General features: G+C 35.2%; 1 protein-coding gene across 2 annotated transcripts; it reads right to left on the minus strand.

Moving 5' to 3' along the window:
- Positions 1-289: 289 nt before the first annotated feature.
- On the minus strand, positions 290-18,824 carry atp6v0a2a (ATPase H+ transporting V0 subunit a2a). Of its 2 annotated transcripts, none has more exons than XM_079862357.1 (20): positions 18,134-18,824; positions 15,923-16,001; positions 15,415-15,512; positions 13,797-13,934; positions 12,533-12,630; positions 12,277-12,403; positions 11,965-12,047; positions 9,067-9,160; positions 8,665-8,877; positions 8,379-8,529; positions 6,277-6,416; positions 5,988-6,145; positions 5,556-5,646; positions 5,300-5,418; positions 3,936-4,146; positions 3,705-3,824; positions 3,219-3,317; positions 1,650-1,767; positions 1,356-1,527; positions 290-1,160 (listed from the first exon to the last, which is right to left on the minus strand). In XM_079862357.1, exons 1-20 carry the CDS (start codon positions 18,248-18,250, stop codon positions 1,058-1,060), a joined length of 2,529 nt encoding a protein of 842 aa, XP_079718483.1. In that variant the 5' UTR covers positions 18,251-18,824; the 3' UTR covers positions 290-1,057. The 2 variants fall into 2 exon arrangements, with proteins under 2 accessions (XP_079718483.1, XP_079718482.1); XM_079862356.1 differs by having other exon boundaries at positions 300-1,160; positions 3,687-3,824.
- Positions 18,825-18,903: the final 79 nt, after the last annotated feature.

The raw sequence follows: 18,903 nt of genomic DNA on the forward strand, positions 1-18,903 counted from the left end.
GTGGACATTTATTACAAACGTTATAATTTCGCGATTAGTTGGTATTAAATGCTATATTAATATGTCTTAACGTTATTTTGATGCAGTTTGTTTGTTTAAGCACATCATGAAGGAAAGAAGCTAAATATAGCGAAATTAAATGTTGCTGTCAATGGATTCGTTCTAAGGGTCTACGGAATGACCTACTTAAAAGATTTCATCTCAATAAATCCTGCATAACGGGGACGTCATGTATGATGTATCAATGTATGAAATGTTCTTAAACTGCATCACTATAAGCACAACTCTGCACTATTCGTATAATAAAAGTTCGTTTATAAGTGACTGAAACACAAATGTATATTTACAGGAATGCTGATGAAAAACATTGCAAACAAAACTGTATTCCCATGTACAGCTGTTGGTTTGTCAGTTCCTAAACCATAAACACATGTTAAAAATATTTCATTTGAAATATATGAATAAAGCATTGTCTTATCATTAATTTTTAACCCAAAATGCTACTTTGGAAAACTGCTTTACACACCAAATGCTGTAAATTATGTTTTAATATCACATTGGAAATTATAACTGTTATTTGGCATTGTTCATTGCACAGCATAGCATTACCTACACCATGATTTACCTGCAAAGTTTTTTCTATGTGTAAAGACCTAGCTATTTGCAAGCAAAAGTACAATTTAGTGTAGCATACAAAACTGTACATTGAAAAATAGTTATGGCACTTTGAAAAGCGATATGACAGCAAATGCTTATGAGGGTGCAATACCAAATACAAGTCATATCTCTTAAGATAAATATAATAACAGGACTTTGTTGACACTCTTTGAATGACAGTACATGACAGAACCAAAGCTGATCATCCCGCACCAGAAACATCTGATATCAACTGGTGCAAACAGGGCTGTCAGGTTAGCCTGCTGATCTGACCGTGACCACGTTTAGCAAGAAAGCATGTTTTTTCTTTTACAACTGCTGGATCGCTATCCGGTGCCCCAAGTTCAGTAGGTCATGATAAGCTACAGTGTCCTGTTCAAAGAGTCGTAGTAGGTTACAGTCAGAGTAACCCATCTTGCTCAAAAGCAGAAGGTAACAGAGAGAAGTCAAAGGGGGCAAATTTGACTCCTGTTCCACTGTAGAATTTGTTCTGAAATTCCACCCTGCAAAAAAAAAAAAAGAAAGAAATTATAATGTAATATTTTCAAATATTTAGTTTGACTTTTAAATGTAACAAAATATTTAATATTAAAAAGAATTATGGATTGAAAAAATTATGGAAAACCCTAGAAGATTTTTTAATCCCACAAACCATTTCTGATAATTAAACCTGCCCATATCTGAGGCCGTGCACTCACCAGTGAAGACGCAGAGCATGGAGGAAAGCGGACAGACCCTCCATGATCAGGAGAATGGAGACAGTGAGCAGAGCGAAGACACTGAACACAGGCACAAGGAAAAGCACGCCCAGTCTGGAGCTCATCCTCAGACCCAGACGCATCACCATCGCCCACAGTACCTCTGACAGCTCTAATATATAGACAAATGCAATATATGCACAAACAGTCTAGAAAAGATATTCATATGCCCATGATGCAATGAAACATGCAGGTTTTTCAGTGTGTTTTCTGAATGAACAACCAGACACTCACGGGCGTGGGCGAGACTCAGGGCCCAGAGACGCAAGTAGGAGGCTGTGTTGGAAATGCAGCCCAAACAGTACTCTATGGTGTGAATTGCTTGATGCAGGAATACATCTCCGAAATCAAACTGCCAGTAAACAAAAAAGCTGTTAGCGACATTTATACAATGAATACGCAAAATCATTGGATCTGATTCAGTCTGATTCTGAGTGTGCGTATGAACACATTTTTGTGCATGAAATCTGTGTGTGACCATTTTTCACAAGCAAGTTTCATATTAAAATGTATTCTAAATTTACAAAATATGTAAACCCTAATCCGAAGCCACACGTACATACACAAAAATCAGGCTCTGGGTGGCCTTAAATTAGTGTTAAGATATTTTTTTTAAACATTTATATACATACGCAGTACTGGTCAAAAGTTTGGAAACATTAAGGTTTTTTAATTTTTGTAAGTCATCTCTTAATCTCACCAAGGCTGCATTTATTTGATCAAAAATACAGTAAAAACAGTAATACTTTGAAATATTATTACAATTAAAATGAATTGGTTTCTGTTCTAATACATTTTAAAATGTAATTTATTCCTGTGATCAAAGCTGAATTTTCAGCATCAGTAGTCCAGTCTTCAGTGTCACATGATCTTTCAGAAATCATTCTAAGATCATTTCTAATTATTATCAATGTTGAACCATTGTCTAAATCATGATACGCTGCCATTCAAAAGTTTGGGGTAAGTTTTTTTTTCTCTCTAAAGAGAGAGAAAAAATTAATTAATACTTTTATTTAGCAAAGGCACAATAAATTGAAGGGGAAAAAAAGAGCAAAGACATTTGTTCTTTTGAACTTTCTATTCATCAAAGAATCCACAAAAATATTAAGCAGCACAACTGTGTCTAACATTAATAATAAGAAGAAATGTTTCTTGAGCATCAAATCAGCATATTAGAATGATTTCTGAAGGATCATGTGACACTGAAGACTGGAGTAATGATGCTGAACAGAAACCAGTTAAATTGTAAGAATATTTCAAAGTTTTTTTTACTGTATTTTTGATCAAATAAATGCAGCCTTGGTGAGATTAAGAGACTGTATACTTTCAAAAACATTAAAAAACCTTAATGATTTCAAACGTTTGACCGGTACTGTGTATTGTATACACTGTATATAAATAAATATAAAAGAGTAAGAAAAGCTTGAGTTGCGAGGTTCCGCTGCATAAAAACACAAATATTTGTATGTAGCTAAAGCTGAGTTTGTATTAAAAGTGTTTGAACTGGTTTTGAGGATGGCACACTTTTTATAACTCGAGGATCTTTGAGGATGCGCGATTTTTTGCGTCATGTATTCTAAGAGTGACAAAAGCTTGTGCGGAAAGCCCTTATATGGAGATGGTTTGGGACTGTTTTATGCAAACGACTAACCTCAGGCACGTAGTCACTCAATGTTGTGAATTAAGTGACATTTTTTGTAAGAAGCTCTACTGTGTGTACAAATACAAAATCCACGCAATTATTAGTCGATGAGACCCACTGTGTTTTAATGGTGATTTTAGGTGAGATAGGTCAACTTTAACCTCCTGAGGCTTTCCTGAGTCACTTAGTCCATCCTCTTCATCATGGACTACAGATGGTGACAGATCTTCTTCACTCACACGCCGAACTCTCTCGTAGCCCTACACACAAAGCAATAGCCTCTTTAACCAGGTCATCATGCATCAATATATATATATCAATATACATCAATATCAGGATACAAATTCTATTACACACATAAGAACATACATTTGAAGACCACATTTGGGTCAAATCTCACAAAAATGTGGGTGACATTTCACATGATAATAATAATAATAATAACAACAACAAAAAAATGAATAAAGAAAATAAAGCCTATTTCAGGATTAAGTTATATTTTTCATTGTGATTTTCTATATTCACGTAAAGTTGTGAGATTAATTAGGTTTTTTAGAGCGATCCACAGCCCAAATAATTTATGAATGTACCATGTGATATCTTGACATCAGATACGAACACATACATACACAAGAACACAGACAAACCCTGTGGACCCCCAGTCTCTTCCCGCCATGATGCAGCCAGTAGAGGTAAAGAGGTTTCCCGAGCAGCAACACTGGCACAGACAGCAGAGCAACCACGACTAGAAACACCTGCAGTCCCATCTGTTACAAGAGGATTAACACAAATGCAGATATCAAGCAGACTGACTAGTCCTCCACACACACACACACACACACACACACACACACACACACACACACACACACACACACCTGCCCGGGATAAAGCGGTGTAGAGGCATTCCCCTGCATTAGGAACATGTCGATAAAGTGGATGAGAATGCTTGGAGCCAGCCGTGAGTCTTGCACTGAGAATGCCAGCCATTTGTAAAAGATCATGAAGACCAAATACCCAAAGAGACAAAGTAGAAAGAGCAGCTCAGGAAGAAAGACAAGATAGATCTTAAACTTCTGTCGGAAGTGCCTGTGAATACACAGAGAGGAAAAGAGCAAAGACAGAATTTATAGAGTATAAGAGCATAGAGAGTTAATGCAGAAAAAAATAGATTAACAACTGATGTTGTATGTGCTTCTCATCATTTTTTATATGATGTCTCACAGAACCTTTTGATTAGGACCTTTTCCGAAAATATGTAAGCAACTATATATTTTCATGTATACATTTATATTGTGGAAGAAAAATATAAATATGAAATCATAAAATTGTTTCCAACATGAAATACTTGGCAAAATGAATACATTTTCATGCTGTACTGAAGCCAAAGCAAATTATTTAAAAACAATTACCTGAAAAAACAAAAAAAGGTTCATTGTCTATTGTCAATAGTGTAGCAATGTATAAAGCACAGATCACACAGAAGTCACTTTCAAAACTTGCAGATGAAATCTGCATGAAGTACTCACACACGTTTTAAAGTACTCGCTCACTTTTTGAAGTCAAGAACTCGCAGTTTTTAAAGTGAAGTACTTGCACACTTTTTGAAGTCAAGTACTCACATACTTTTTAAAGCACTCACATAATTTTTTTTTTAAATCAAGTACTCGGACACGTTTTGAAGTCAAGAACTCGCACACTTTTCGAAATCAAGTTCTCGCACACTTTTTGAAGTCAAGTACTCGCACTTTTAAAATGAAGTACTCACAGTTTTTAAAGTCAAGTACTTGCACACTTTTTGAAGTCAAGTACTCACATACTTTTTGAAGAAGTACTAGAACATTTTTAAAGTCAAATACTCACACATTTTTTGAAGTGAAGTACTCGCACACTTTTTAGTCAAGTACTCGTTCACTTTTTAAAGTGAAATACAGTTTTTAAAGTCAAGTATTCGCACACTTATTAAAGTCAAGTATTCGCACACTTATTAAAGTCAAGTACTCGCACACTTATTAATGTCAGGTACTTGCACACTTTTTTAATTTTTTTTTTATTGAAATACTTGCAGTGAAGTACTTAACAAACAATGAGAGTATCTTAATGATAATAAAACACTGCCTTGGATTCCCCAGACCCCAGCTTGTAAACCCCTGCGCTAAATGACTTATTCGTATAATAATTAGTTACAGAACCTTTACCATTACAAACACAAACACATTTATAAAATAAATTGCTCACTCACAAGTGGTTAAAGACACTGAGCACCACCCCAAAGCTCATGTGGATGACTCCAATGATCACAGACATCTTCATCTTGTAGGAGTTGAGGAAGGACAGGCGATTCACGGCCATGTTCCAAATCTACAGGTCAATAGAACATGATAAATCAGAGCTCTGCAAACAATATCAGCGAATTACTCTGAGCTATAATGTACTATTTCAGGATGTGGCTGCCACCCACAGAAGAGTGCTTCATAAATCAGAGAGTGTGTACTCACTGGATCAATGCCCAGTGGATATGGCCCAGAGAAAACACCGGAAACGTTGGGATTCAAGGTGAGTAAAGTATTCATTTGTAGAGTTTCATTTCTATTCCAGAGTAAAAGGAGGAAAACAATAGCATCCAATGATATATATGATTATTTTGGAACCTAAATAAAATAGAAATGCAAATTTATCTGCAAGCAGCAATGACAGGCCCAAGCACTATGGTGTCACTGCACATGGAGGCTCTAGGAAAACTATGCACATGCATTTAAGCAAGTAAATATAAGAGGATTATTCCAAAGTCTGTTGTAATTGCCACACTTCCTGTTGACGCTATGACTTTCAGTGCTTGGATCCTAAAAAGTCAGCAGAATTACATTAAAGTCATGCTTTGCAAACAAACAAAACGGTTTCTTATAAGATTTGTGTATTTTGTGTCTTACGACCACTCCTGTTCCGTGAACATGGCCTTGACGCTCCAGGCTGAGCCAAAGATGTTGAGGGATTTGGAGAAACAGTCATTATAAATGAGTCCAGTGTATAAGGAGAATAATCCCATCATCAGTATGATGTACCGCCCATCAAAAAAAGTCATCCAGATCTGAATAAAGACAAAAATGTATTCAAAAACACATTTGTACTGCCAATGCATAATCACAACAGCTCAATGCATGTTGAGCTACACCAAGGCTAATTGCAATTAGTTTAATTAAATTTAGTTACAACTCTGACCTCATTTCCTGGTCGTCTCCGTGTGTGGTCCTTCTCAGTCAACACCATCCACAAAGCACAAAGTGTCATGACTGCACCATGACCAACATCTCCAAACATCACCGCAAACAGAAAAGGAAAGGTGATAATGGTATAAGGAGCTGTGAAGAAAAGAGAAGAAATAAAAAAACTGAACTATAACACTAGACTCTTAAAAATAAAGGTTCTTAATTGGCATTGATGGTTCCATGAAGGACCTTTAACACCCATAGAACCTTTCCATTACACAGACGTTTCTTTATATTGGAAAAAGGGTTTTCAGAATATTAAAATATTCTTCACGCTAAGAAAAAAGTGGTTATTTTAAAAACTGCTCATTGAAAGGTTCTTTGGGAAACCCAAAATTGTTCTTCTATTACATCACTGCGAAACCCCCCTTTTGGAACATTTATTTTTAAGAGTGTATGAAAAATGTTGGTCTGTTCCGGACACAAAGACAATGCACACTACCAGTTTCTTTTTTTACATTTTTTTTTTTGAGAATTTAACACTTATTCAGCAAGGATGCATTAAAGGGGACCTATTATGCCCCTTTTCACAAGCTTTAAAAGTCTCTGATGTCTCTGGAATGTGTCTGTGAACTTTCAGCTCAAAATACCCACAGATCTTTTATTATAGCTTGTCAAATTTGCCCCTATTTGGGTGTGAGCAAAAACACGCCGTTTTTGTGTATGTCCCTTAAAATGCAAATGAGCGGCTGCTCCAAGCCCCCTTTCTAGAAGAGGACAGAGCATTTACAGCTCGTGCTTCAGATACTCCGCAACAGCAAATCTGGAGAATGTCACGCAGCCAAAATATCAGAAATTGTCAGTAGCTGTGCATGTTAGAACCAGAGTCAGACACTGACGGAGAGACTCAGGAAGAAGTTACAACTTTTAGAATGCAAATGGACGTTTCTGAATGGTTATTGGATACATTTATGTAGTTGTTGTGGAGTTAAGTTGATTCAACTAATCGACTAGCATGTACCATCATGTTAATCTAAAAATATTTCAGAATTTTGTTTTGTGCAAATCCAGTGTTGAACTGACCCTCGTAGGTGAAGCAGTCTGGCGTAAAATGATTTGCGCAAATATATAACACGTTAACAACTTTCTTCGGCACATTTCTTTCATAAATGAAATTCAACCAGGGTGTCCTCAGTGGCTCAGATGGCAGGAGTCTATGGAGACTCTTATGTTTGTTGGTACATCCAATAACAGAACATTTGTAATGAGTTTTTTTTTTTTTTTTTTTTGTGCCACAGACATTGTGAATCTCTAGCTGATACAGCGACTGCTGTAGCTCACTCAGGGCGGGATCTATGCTAAAAGGGCAGATCGTCACCAGTCAGGGGCGGGGCTTCCACATACTCTTATGTAAGATTAGGGGGAAATCTGGAACCGCTCGTTTGGAGAGACTGTTTATGATTTATGGGATTATAAAAAAAAAGTGGGTGGATTTTTACCATTATAGGCTGGTTGTTTACACACACTGCGGACACACATCTGTGTTCAAACACCTTATAAAAGTGAATTTTGCATAATAAGTCCCCTGTAAATTGATTAAATGGACAGTAAAGACTTTTATAATGTTACAAAAGATTTCTATCTCAAATAAATGTTCTTTTGAACTTTCTATTCATCAAATAGGCCTAATCCTGAAAAAATGTATCACAGTTTCCACAAAGATATTGCACAGCACAATTGTTTTCAACATTGATAATATTCACAATATTCTTGAGCATCAAATCAGCATATTATAATGATTTCTGAAGGATCATGAGACACTGAAGACTGGAGTGATGATGCTGAAAATTCAGCTTTGATCAAAGGAATAAATTACGTTTTAAAATATTTCAAAAATATTACTGGTAGTATGGCTAATGACAAACAATATGGACCATTTTTATGGATCCTGACAGCCACTTGTCACTACATGCTTTCATGAACATTCTTAAAAAAAATATCTTCAACATGAGGGTGAGTAAATACATTTTTATTTTAGGGTGAAGTATTGCTTTAATTCCTAGTGTAAGCCTTCTCAATCAAGCTGATGAATAACAGTAGATGGTCTGCACTTACCCGGGCTTGCCTCCCTGTAGTCGCCCACTCCATAAGCTTCCACTATACTCTGGAATCCCGAGGTAAACTTGTTGCTCCTCAAAAGTGTCGGCGGAGTGTCGCTGCTTGGGATACGGTTCACGAAAGATGGGACAGTGGCGTCACCTTTTCTCTATTAAGAAAGTTAACAGAGGCTGCAGTTACAGCACTTATCAGTAGAATTGTCTAGAAGCGACATTAACACTTCTCGTACATCAATAGGTTGGATAGAATCAGACTACCGTCACATGAGAACAATTGTACTCACTGAGCCCTCTTCCAGCGCCCGCCTCAGGTTCGCCAGGTCACTGACCGGACACCACACCTCAGCGATGAGACACTTGTTGGTGACGTCAAAGCTGCAGAGGTTGAGGATGTGATAGATTGCTTTCATCTTCTTCACTTGCAGCACCCATGAGTGCGCTGACTCAGACGCCTTATGCAAGACCTGCTTCAAGTAATCCTCGGTGCGGTGCAAAACCTAATGAGCAAAGATCGCTTCATTAAATTTTCATTTATGAAATCCCAGGTTAAATATAATTACGCTAATCCTCTGGTGGAACAGATAACGTCAGCATTATTTTGCAGAGGACAAACCAATAACAGCATGCAATAATCAACCCTCCCCCCAAGGAGACACTGAAGGTACTTGGTAATGCAGAAGACGTACGTTTTGTAAGTCTTGGATGCGTGTCCTCAAGCTGTCCATCACATCGGCTCTTTCCTCGTCCGTTTCAGGGTGGGGGTAGAGATGGCAGTGGTAACTGGTGTACACAAGCAAAATCATACAGTAAAATCCAACAGGACGGTGGCAGGCTTAAGAGCACAACATGCGCTATTATACCATCTGCAAAAATACTTTCATTTTTTCACTAATGGTCAGACACACTTCAAATGGATGTCTTTAACTATTGTGTAGTGTCTCACTGTTTTCAGGGTTTCGCACCACAAGCGCCACGTTTAAGGATGGTAGGTCAAGTTAAAAACAGTTCCATTTTTAGGTCAGTGACAAATTGGGTCAGTGTTCATGACGCAGAAAAGATCTTGAATAAATCTTTGAAAAATCTAAAAACACATGTGCCAAGTTCTTGGAAATGTACTAATTGTATTTATGATCGTTTTATGTTTTTTTTCCCATGAAGAAAATGACTGAAAAATAACCCTAAAAATGTAAAATAAAAAGTACATATTTCCATATATATATACAGTACCAGTCAAAAGTTTGGAAACACTACTATTTTTAATGCTTTTGCAAGAAGTCTCTTATGCTCATCAAGCCTGCAGTTAAAAAAAACAAAAAAACAAAAAAAAACAGTAATATTATGAAATATTATTACAATTTAAAATAATGGTTCTCTTTTTTAATATACTTTAAAATGTAATTTATTTTTGTGATGCAAAGCTGAATTTTCATCAGCAAGTACTCCAGTCTTTGGTGTCTTATGATCCTTCAGAAATCATTCTAATATGATAATTTGATACTCAGTTATTATCAATGATGGAAACAGTTGTGCTGCTTAATATATTTTTTTGGAATACTTTTTTCAGGATTCATTGATGAGTAAAACGTTAACAGCATTTATTCATAAAAACAGCATTTATTCAAAATAAAAACATTTCTAACAATATAAATCGTTACCATCACCTTTTATCAATTTAACGCATTCTTGTTGAATTAAAGTACTAATTTCTTTAAAAAAAAATAGTTATTGTTCCCAAACTTTTGAACGGTAGTGTATATTGTTACAAAAGATTTCTATTCTAAATAAATACAGTTCTTTTTAACTTTTTATTCATCAAATAATCCTGAAAAAAGTATCTCAGGTTATAAAAAAATATTAAGCAGCACAACTGTTTCCAACATTGATCATAAATCAGCATATTAGAATGATTTCTGAAGGATCATAAGACACCAAAGACTGGAGTACTTGCTGATGAAAATTCAGCTTTGCATCACAAAAATAAATTACATTTTAAAGTATATTAAAAAAGAGAACCATTATTTTAAATTGTAATAATATTTCATAATATTACGGGTTTTTTTTGTTTTGTTTTTTTTAACTGCAGGCTTGATGAGCATAAGAGACTTCTTTCAAAAGCATTAAAAATAGTAGTGTTTCCAAACTTTTGACTGGTACTGTATATATATAAATATATAAACGATCTTAATCTTGATTCAAACAATTATGCAATCTTATTCCTAAATGACAACAATTCGGCTCTGTCTATTAAACCTTTGAAAGGTACGATCACAACATTCAAATCTGCGTCGCCGCTGCCACTAAAAGCAGTTATGTATGAAACAGCTTCACAAACTTATTTTTGTTACAGTAATTCATATTACCACACACGTACTGGGATAAAACGTTATAGTTCAAATATAAACACTGATGCCTATGGTCGTGATCAAAATAGAGCAAATCACCTTTTGAACATAACTTGACAAGATTGTATCATTACATTGTTACACCAGTAGGTGGCGACAAGTGTGTTAAAAAATGTATTTGTCCTTGAATCACTCAAGATATTTCTTCAAAAACACTGATTCATCCAGTAACAAAACAAGTGAAATCTTTATGAGTGAGTCATTGAATCATTCATTCAAACATAATTTTTACCCAATTTATCCAGGTAAAACCTTTTTCTTCCCCTTTTTTTTTTTTTTTTAACAAATATCATGATTTTTTTATTACTAATAATTACAATTAAAGTTTTTTGGGCGTGAAAGGATATTTTATAACCTGAACTAATCTTGCCTTGTCATAAAAATGATCTTATATTTTAAGCGACTTATTGACTTATTTTTTTCAGGATGTTAGTCGCACCACATGACGATGATTTGGCAGACAAATTTTTTTCAAATATAAATAAACAAAGCACATTTGGTAAAATATTTCTTACAAAGAAATAATCATAAAAGATGATGCCAAACTACTTAAGGTTTTCTTTAAAAATTTCATCCTTTTAATGAGGCATTATAATTTCAGAATGGTTGTATCACCCTGAAATGTGAGGCTTTATGCCACAAAAAAAAAAAAAAAAAAAAAAAATCAAAATGAATTTTAATTCAGAAATTAAAACATGACAGATGAGTTTGAGTTTAATTTTGTATGAGTTTGTATGAGTTTAATTTTGTATGAGTTTAATTTTTGTATGAGTTTAATTTAAATTTTTTGTATGAGTTTAATTTTGTATGAGTTTAATTTTTTTTTTTTTTTTGTATGAGTTTAATTTTAATGTATGAGTTTAATTTTAGAGTTTAGAAAAAGAGTTCAGGAGACAATGCTTTAATTTTAATTTTTTTTGTTGAAATAATTACTTAAATTACTTAAAATAAATTAAAGTTAATTGTTTAATTGACAGCCCTAACATTAATAATAAATTAAATATAAAGGGTGAATAATAAAAAGACCTAAAAAGTCGCAAAAAGTGCATTCGTTGCATTCAAACTTACATACTGTCTGACGTATGTGTCCAAAGACCAACAACTAACAGATAGTGCAGATGATATGCAAGAACGTGCCTTGTGTGAATGAAATAAGAAGTCTCCATCTGGGCCTTCACTTACCAGTCGCAAATTTTTTGAACCTTCTGCCCAATCTGGTCGCCCCAAAAGGAGATGAGGAACACTACATTCTTATTGATCTCCCCCTGAAACATGTAAACACCAGACAGAGCCTCCGTAAACAAACTGCTTCATCACTCTGAATACATTAGCACGCTTTGGCTGTGGCAGACGGGTATGATCTAAAACTGTGAAACAAACACAGAGGCACGTTTGCACCATGCAGCATATTCTGTTAAATCAAATCATTTGGATATAACTACAGCCATTCAGATGCACTTTGTTGGTGGACCTCAGCGTTCTAAGTTTGCATACCGTGTCAAGATCAACCAGGCTCTCGTCCACCTCTGCGTAGCTGAGGATGGTGTAACCTTTGCAGACCCGCCAGAGCATGCGCTCAAACGCCTCCACCTTCACCCGCTGAATCAGTCCTGAGATAAACCTGCAGCACACAAACATCACACACACGTAAAACACAGGCAGCTGTGTGGATCTAAACGGAGACACAATGATCTTTTTCAAAGATTTAAGAGTGTGTACTATGACGAGTGAGACGCTTTTTGTGACTCACCCGAGTTTGGCGCCCAGTCTCTGCATACCGGTGCAGCCTGTCACTGATTCAGTGTCCAGAGACGGGAACTCTTCATACTGCGGGCCCAGGGCTTCATGCTAAACACACACATGCACATTCACACATTCAATTCAAATCTGACAGCTACAGATAATCATCATCTTTCTCAAATAAAAGGTTTATTGTAATATTATTTAAATTGTGATCGACCAATATATATTAGTTAAACCAATTAATCAGCCAAAATATGGCCATTAAAAAATTATTAGTATTGCTTGATAAATGTGTCCACTTGACTTATTAACAGGATTGTGTTTTATCTCAAAATGTACAGCCATGCAAATGATTTTAAATGTTTATATTTATTTATACTAGTGCTGTCAAATCTATTAATCAAAGTTTGTAAAAACCTATATATAAATTGATTAATCACATCTAACATAACAGTTTGTATATATATATATATATATATTTACAAACTGTTATGTTAGATGTGATTAATCAATTTGACCACTAATTTATACATATATAAATTAAAATATCTCAAATAACTCATGCTTTTAAGTTGTACTTTAATTATATTATATCATATTTTATTTTATTTCTTTAAAATATTACAGAAAATATTGTAAAACAAGTCATTTTTAATTGCTTATTAAAATGCATCAAGTAATCTCATTTGCTTTTAATAAACTGTATTCTACATTAAAATAATGAAAGTATTTATTTTAAAAAAAAAGTATTTATATTTTATTTTCAAATGTTCAGCAATTTTTTCAACTTATTAGCTTTTCAATTGTATCATATCACATTTTAATGAATTCTGTAAACTACAAAAGAAAATATTTTGTAAAATAATATGAAAATAATAGAAACTTATTTGTTTTTAAATTATTATATCACATTTTAGAGAATTCTGCAAAATATAAAACATATTGTGTAAAATAATGTTATTAAAATAATAATAAAAATATATTTTTCAATTTCAGCAGCGTATTAATTAATTTAATTGTATTATACCAATTAAAACTGTGTAAAAAATATATTTTTAAGCACCTCATTTGCTATCAATGTGTATATATATATATATATATATATACACCTGTATATATGGGCTTGTAATATGTTTTTCCAACATATCCAAACATCACGTGACTCTCAGGCTGTGTCTGCTCACCGTATACTCACAACAACAGGACTTTAAGTCACTGAACATGTCGAATAGGCCACATTAGTGAGTGTTAAACGAGTGAACGGGACGCACCCTGGAGCGGCTGTGCATGAACGTGTGTGTGATCCTCAGCATGTGTGTGTACTCCGTCAGCTCCAGCAGGTTCCTCTGGAGCTTCTCTTTATTCTTGGCCACCTCGCTGAGCTCCACCTCCAGCCGCTGCAGTTGCTCCTAACAACAGCCAATGACTCTCCATCAGTCATGTTAAAACACATCATGCTTGCACAATCAATATTTATAAAGGTCTCCGAAAAACAAGACAGAAATCAATAAAACTCAGCACATAATACTACCCAAAACAATACTTAGCGCACTAAACAGGCCATTATAAAAAGTCATGGGTATATTACTATAAATAAACACTGATGAATCTGCCATGCATAATCAATTCCCTCCATTCACCGGAAGCTTTCTCTCAACACATCGCACACAATCAATCACTCTTGGCAACTTGACACGGTCAATTACCAGCACTGGGTCTTGATGCTCTCATATACAATCAATTACTACAAACCACTGACCACATGGCCATTTAACCAAAATGATACGCTCTATAATTCAACAAAACTGTATGGAAAAAAATGTCCTTCCTTTTTAGGGGTCTATAACCTTAAATGCCTTAAACATTGTGATATATGATGCAATATTTATATGATTTTTCAAGCAGCATCACAATAGCGAAATTTACACTCACGTCAGACGCTGGAATTCATTCGGCGCGACCATCAAAGTGCATTATGGGTATTCTCTAGCCGTTGAGTGTACATCAGTTGTATACTCGTTATTGCGTTTCATTATGGGATTGAATGAGTGCACTCAACAACGTCCACTATGGTTTTGGACACCATTTCAAATGACTGAAATTTCGGGGGCGATTTCAGACACAGCCCACTTGTTTCATCACTGGACGAATCTGTTTTTGAATTAATCTCTTGAATGAACGATTCAATGACAAATACATTTTTTAATAGTCACTTGTCGCCACCTACTGGTGTAATGATATAATCGATACAATCATTATTAGATGCACCAAGTTACTTTCAAAAGGTGATTTGCTCTAGTCTATTTTAATAGCTACCGTAAATATCAATGCTTATATCTGAACTATAAACTTTTATCCCAGTTCTTCTGTGATAATATGAATATTTGTAACACAGAAATAATGATACTGAGTGGTTGAAAAGACTTGTGAAGCTGTTTCATACCTACATGAATGATACCAACACAGCACCAACACAGATTTGAATGTTCCGGTGTGATTATTTTCAAAGGTTTAATAGAATTGTTGTCATTTAGGAATAAGATCATGTTGATGTTTGAATGGAGATCACAATCTTTTATCAACTCTTAAAAAACGCCAACTGTCTACTGTCAGTAGTGTATTGATGTATGAAGCACTGCTCACACAGAAGTCACTTTCAAACCAAACAGCTTTCTGTTGGTGAACGTGACGAAATCTGGCCGTTGCAAAATCTGCATGGGGAAACCTTTCGTCCTCATGCGAAATTCCTGGATTTCGCCAGTGAAAATTCAACTTAACGGTATTAACTGAACTCAGACCCAAGATAATATTTATGAAATAGAAAAGGCCTGTTTGGCACATTCACCTTGTCTACTAAAACAGTCAATATCTGTATATCTCAGCACCTACCATGATCTCCAAGACATTTTTGGGTGCAGGAGCAACAGGAGGGACTTCAGCCTCTGGCACTGCAATATTAGCCTTCCTAATTTCTCTCAGCAGATATCCTATAGGCGACGGAAACAAAGAAATGGTGTTTTAAACACACATCGCATTCTGTTACAACAACAACAAAAAAGCACACCAAAACATTTACCATTTTTATAGGAGCACAATTCAGATCAAAAAAGCTAAATTCAGAACAAAGTCTGTTCTAATGTACAAAAATAGTCTGTTCTGTGTCTGTTTCTTGTCTTACTCCAGCAGAACTGCAGTGTAATTACACTATTTTTGGGTAACTTTATGGGTTTGAGCAACACACTATTAAGGCTAAGATGGAAGGAAATGTATCGCAAAATAAAGGAAAGTAATTGTAGCCTATTTGTTAGCACTCTAACAGATATATTTTGAAGTTCAAAGATCCTCTGCATGAGAGGTTGAGGCTTGATCTAAAATGTACTCAATAAAGATCCCTTACCCAGAATCCTCTCCATCTCCTCACATCTCTTGATCTCACTGACGAAGCGGCGCTGGAAGGAGCTGACGCTGGGGTTGAGCTGGAACAGGTCAGATTATAATTTATGTGTTTGACATTACAAAATATTACAATCTAGAGGCAACAAGACAAGGCTGTGAGCATTACATTAATCAAATGATATTTGGTCATTTAGAGATTGCAGCATTGGGTGATAATCAGGTCCCATATGCAGATTAACAGGAGTTAAATTGACTGACAGCTTCATTGCGATGGATTGAGGATTGGAGATTTTCAGAAAGGACAGAAAATCAACATAAAATCATCATGAATGTGGTTTATACAACTCATGAACTATATTTCAAGTCTTCTGAAGACATATGATTGTTTTGTGTTACACTCTAGTGAGCTGGTAACCAACCAGATCCACTGAATCAGTGAGATTTGTGAATGAATCAATCAGATCGGTTATGAGTTGGATCGATCGATTCACTGAGTAGTTCTGATTCAAAGGAATTGATTCATTCACATATTAGCTGATATTAGATAAAATTATATCTTACATGGTTTGTTCCTCACAGAAAGCTATCAGAAGACTTGGAAAAGAATGTGTACTTTTGAATGATTCATTTATTTATTTATTGTCATTTTGGCGCTTTACAGCCCCCATCCTCTCTCATTTTTATTGAAAAATGATTAAAAAATAATACAAATTTTTTGTATTACAGAAGAAAATAACTCATATGATTTTGGAACAACATAAAGATGATGAGTAAAAAATTACGTTTAAGGATGAAAACACTAAAAACAACTAATTTCATAAGTTCTTGGACTATCAACATCCACATTTTAGATTAAAATTCATACAACTGCATACAAGAATGTCTCGGAACTAGTGATATTTTAGTATTATTTATATAATATTATAATATTTATTAATCATTTTAATTAGGTTTCATTTTTATATTTTCATTTTAATTATTGTTTAAGTTTAGTAAAAGCCTGTTCATCATATAAAGAGATCGAGTCTCTTCAGAAAATTTGGACTAAGCCTCTCAATTCATATGGATTAGTTTTACGATCTCTTTATGAACTTTTTGAAGCGTCAAAGTGGTAGTTGTGTAGCTGTCAATGGAGGGACAGAAATCTCTCATTTGTGATCCGAAGATGAACGAAGGCCTTATGGCTTTGGAACAACTTGAGTGAGTGATGATGACAGATTTTTCATTTTAGGGGGAAGTAACTCCAATTATTGTTATGTGCCTTTAATATTCCTAACTATATTTCAATTTTAGTTTAGGCAAATTTAGTACTTCAAGTTATCTTATTTCAGTTATAGGTGCCAAGGCAATATTTCTATTATGTATTTTTCGACTAATATTTATATTTTATTTTAGCTTTATTTAAATTATTGAAAATTATTTTTAATAGTTTTAGTTAACAGCAACAACACACTTAATTTTAAATGTAACAAATATATAAGCTGAACGCATAATTAAAGAATTACCACAATTTTATTTAAAACAAAATAGAGCAAAAAAATCTTAAAATTATTTTATGTGGACTACCCTGACTGTTGCCAACAAAACAGTAGGTCACACACATACATGACCAAAACACAGCCTACATGAAGTTGTTAATGAGTGTCAAACACCCTCGGGCTGAATAGAAAACACAGGCTTTTATAACCAGACTTGCTCTGTTTTTTAGCAAGTAATTGATCCAGCTCATCAGCTGTAACCAGGACATTAAAGGGATAGTTCACCCAAAAATGAAAATCCTGTCATCATTTACTCACCCTCATGTTGTTCCAAACCTGTATGAGTTTCTTTCCTCTGTTGAACACAAAAGAAGATATTTTGAAGAATGTTGGTAACCAGACAGTTGACAGTAGCCATTGACTTACATAGTATGAAGAAAAAACTCAATGGCTAGGCCTACCTGTTTGGTTACAGACGCTCTTCAAAATATCTTCTTTTGTGTTCAGCAGAAGAAATTCAAACAGGTTTGGGACAACATGAGGGTGAGTAAATGATGACATTTGGGGTGAACTAACCATTTAACCTGGCTGACACACATCGGCCTCTGTCTGACCATTCACTCAAATCTGTCTGCTCTGAGAATAAAGGTTGTGGCTCACAGAGCCTACCTAGACAGCATTTTTGGAATCCAGCTCACTAGGTTTTGACACACAGGTGCTGAGTCCAAACTTACATCTCGAAATTCGACCAGTCCCATTTCTCCCAGTTCGCTGATGCAGTCGTACGCCGAGCCGGACTGCAGGAACAGCTGCGCCAAGCACATCTCCTCACTGCGAAAGCCCGAGCCCATCTTCTCTCTCCTCTCTCGGCCACCTTGAGCACTCAATCCGCCTCTGGCCTTTGCGATTCACTTTACGACCGTCAACTGTTCAACTCAAATCGCATTCAATCCCAATAAATCTGACTAAATTGACTTGCTAAGCACGCATTCTGAATAACTGAAGATTTTATGTCTGACCGAGCCGGGATGGGATTAAATTGTACCTAAAATGATTAACCTATAAATACTATTTTTTAGCAACCTAGTGAAGATTCTCGGCATTCTCATGAAAAGTGTGCATACACTACAAATTAAACCGCAGACGTAAATAATATTCACAAAGTGTCTTACCTAGCTGGCTGGACAATAATAATCGATAGGCGTCTGTACCTTTAATTGTCGTCTTGCCATTGAAACGACAGAAATAGCGTGAGAGATTTAAGGCTAATGAAGGAGTGTCGACATACAAACAACTAAACACTATCTAGATTTAAAATGTACGAATGCAAGGAAGCCTTGATGTTGAAATAAATCGCATTATAAAAAGATCACTCCGGTAAAGCACAAACCCTGCCGGTGTTACAGATTGCGCCCATGGGTTGCCAGATACTTCGTTAGCAAATCCCCCTCCTTCGATTTACGAAAACATTTTAAACTTGGAAAACGAATTATTTCTTGTTTTG

Source organism: Squalius cephalus (genome assembly GCF_949319135.1).
Source record: "Squalius cephalus genome assembly, chromosome: 24".
NCBI classification, from domain to species: domain Eukaryota; kingdom Metazoa; phylum Chordata; class Actinopteri; order Cypriniformes; family Leuciscidae; genus Squalius; species Squalius cephalus.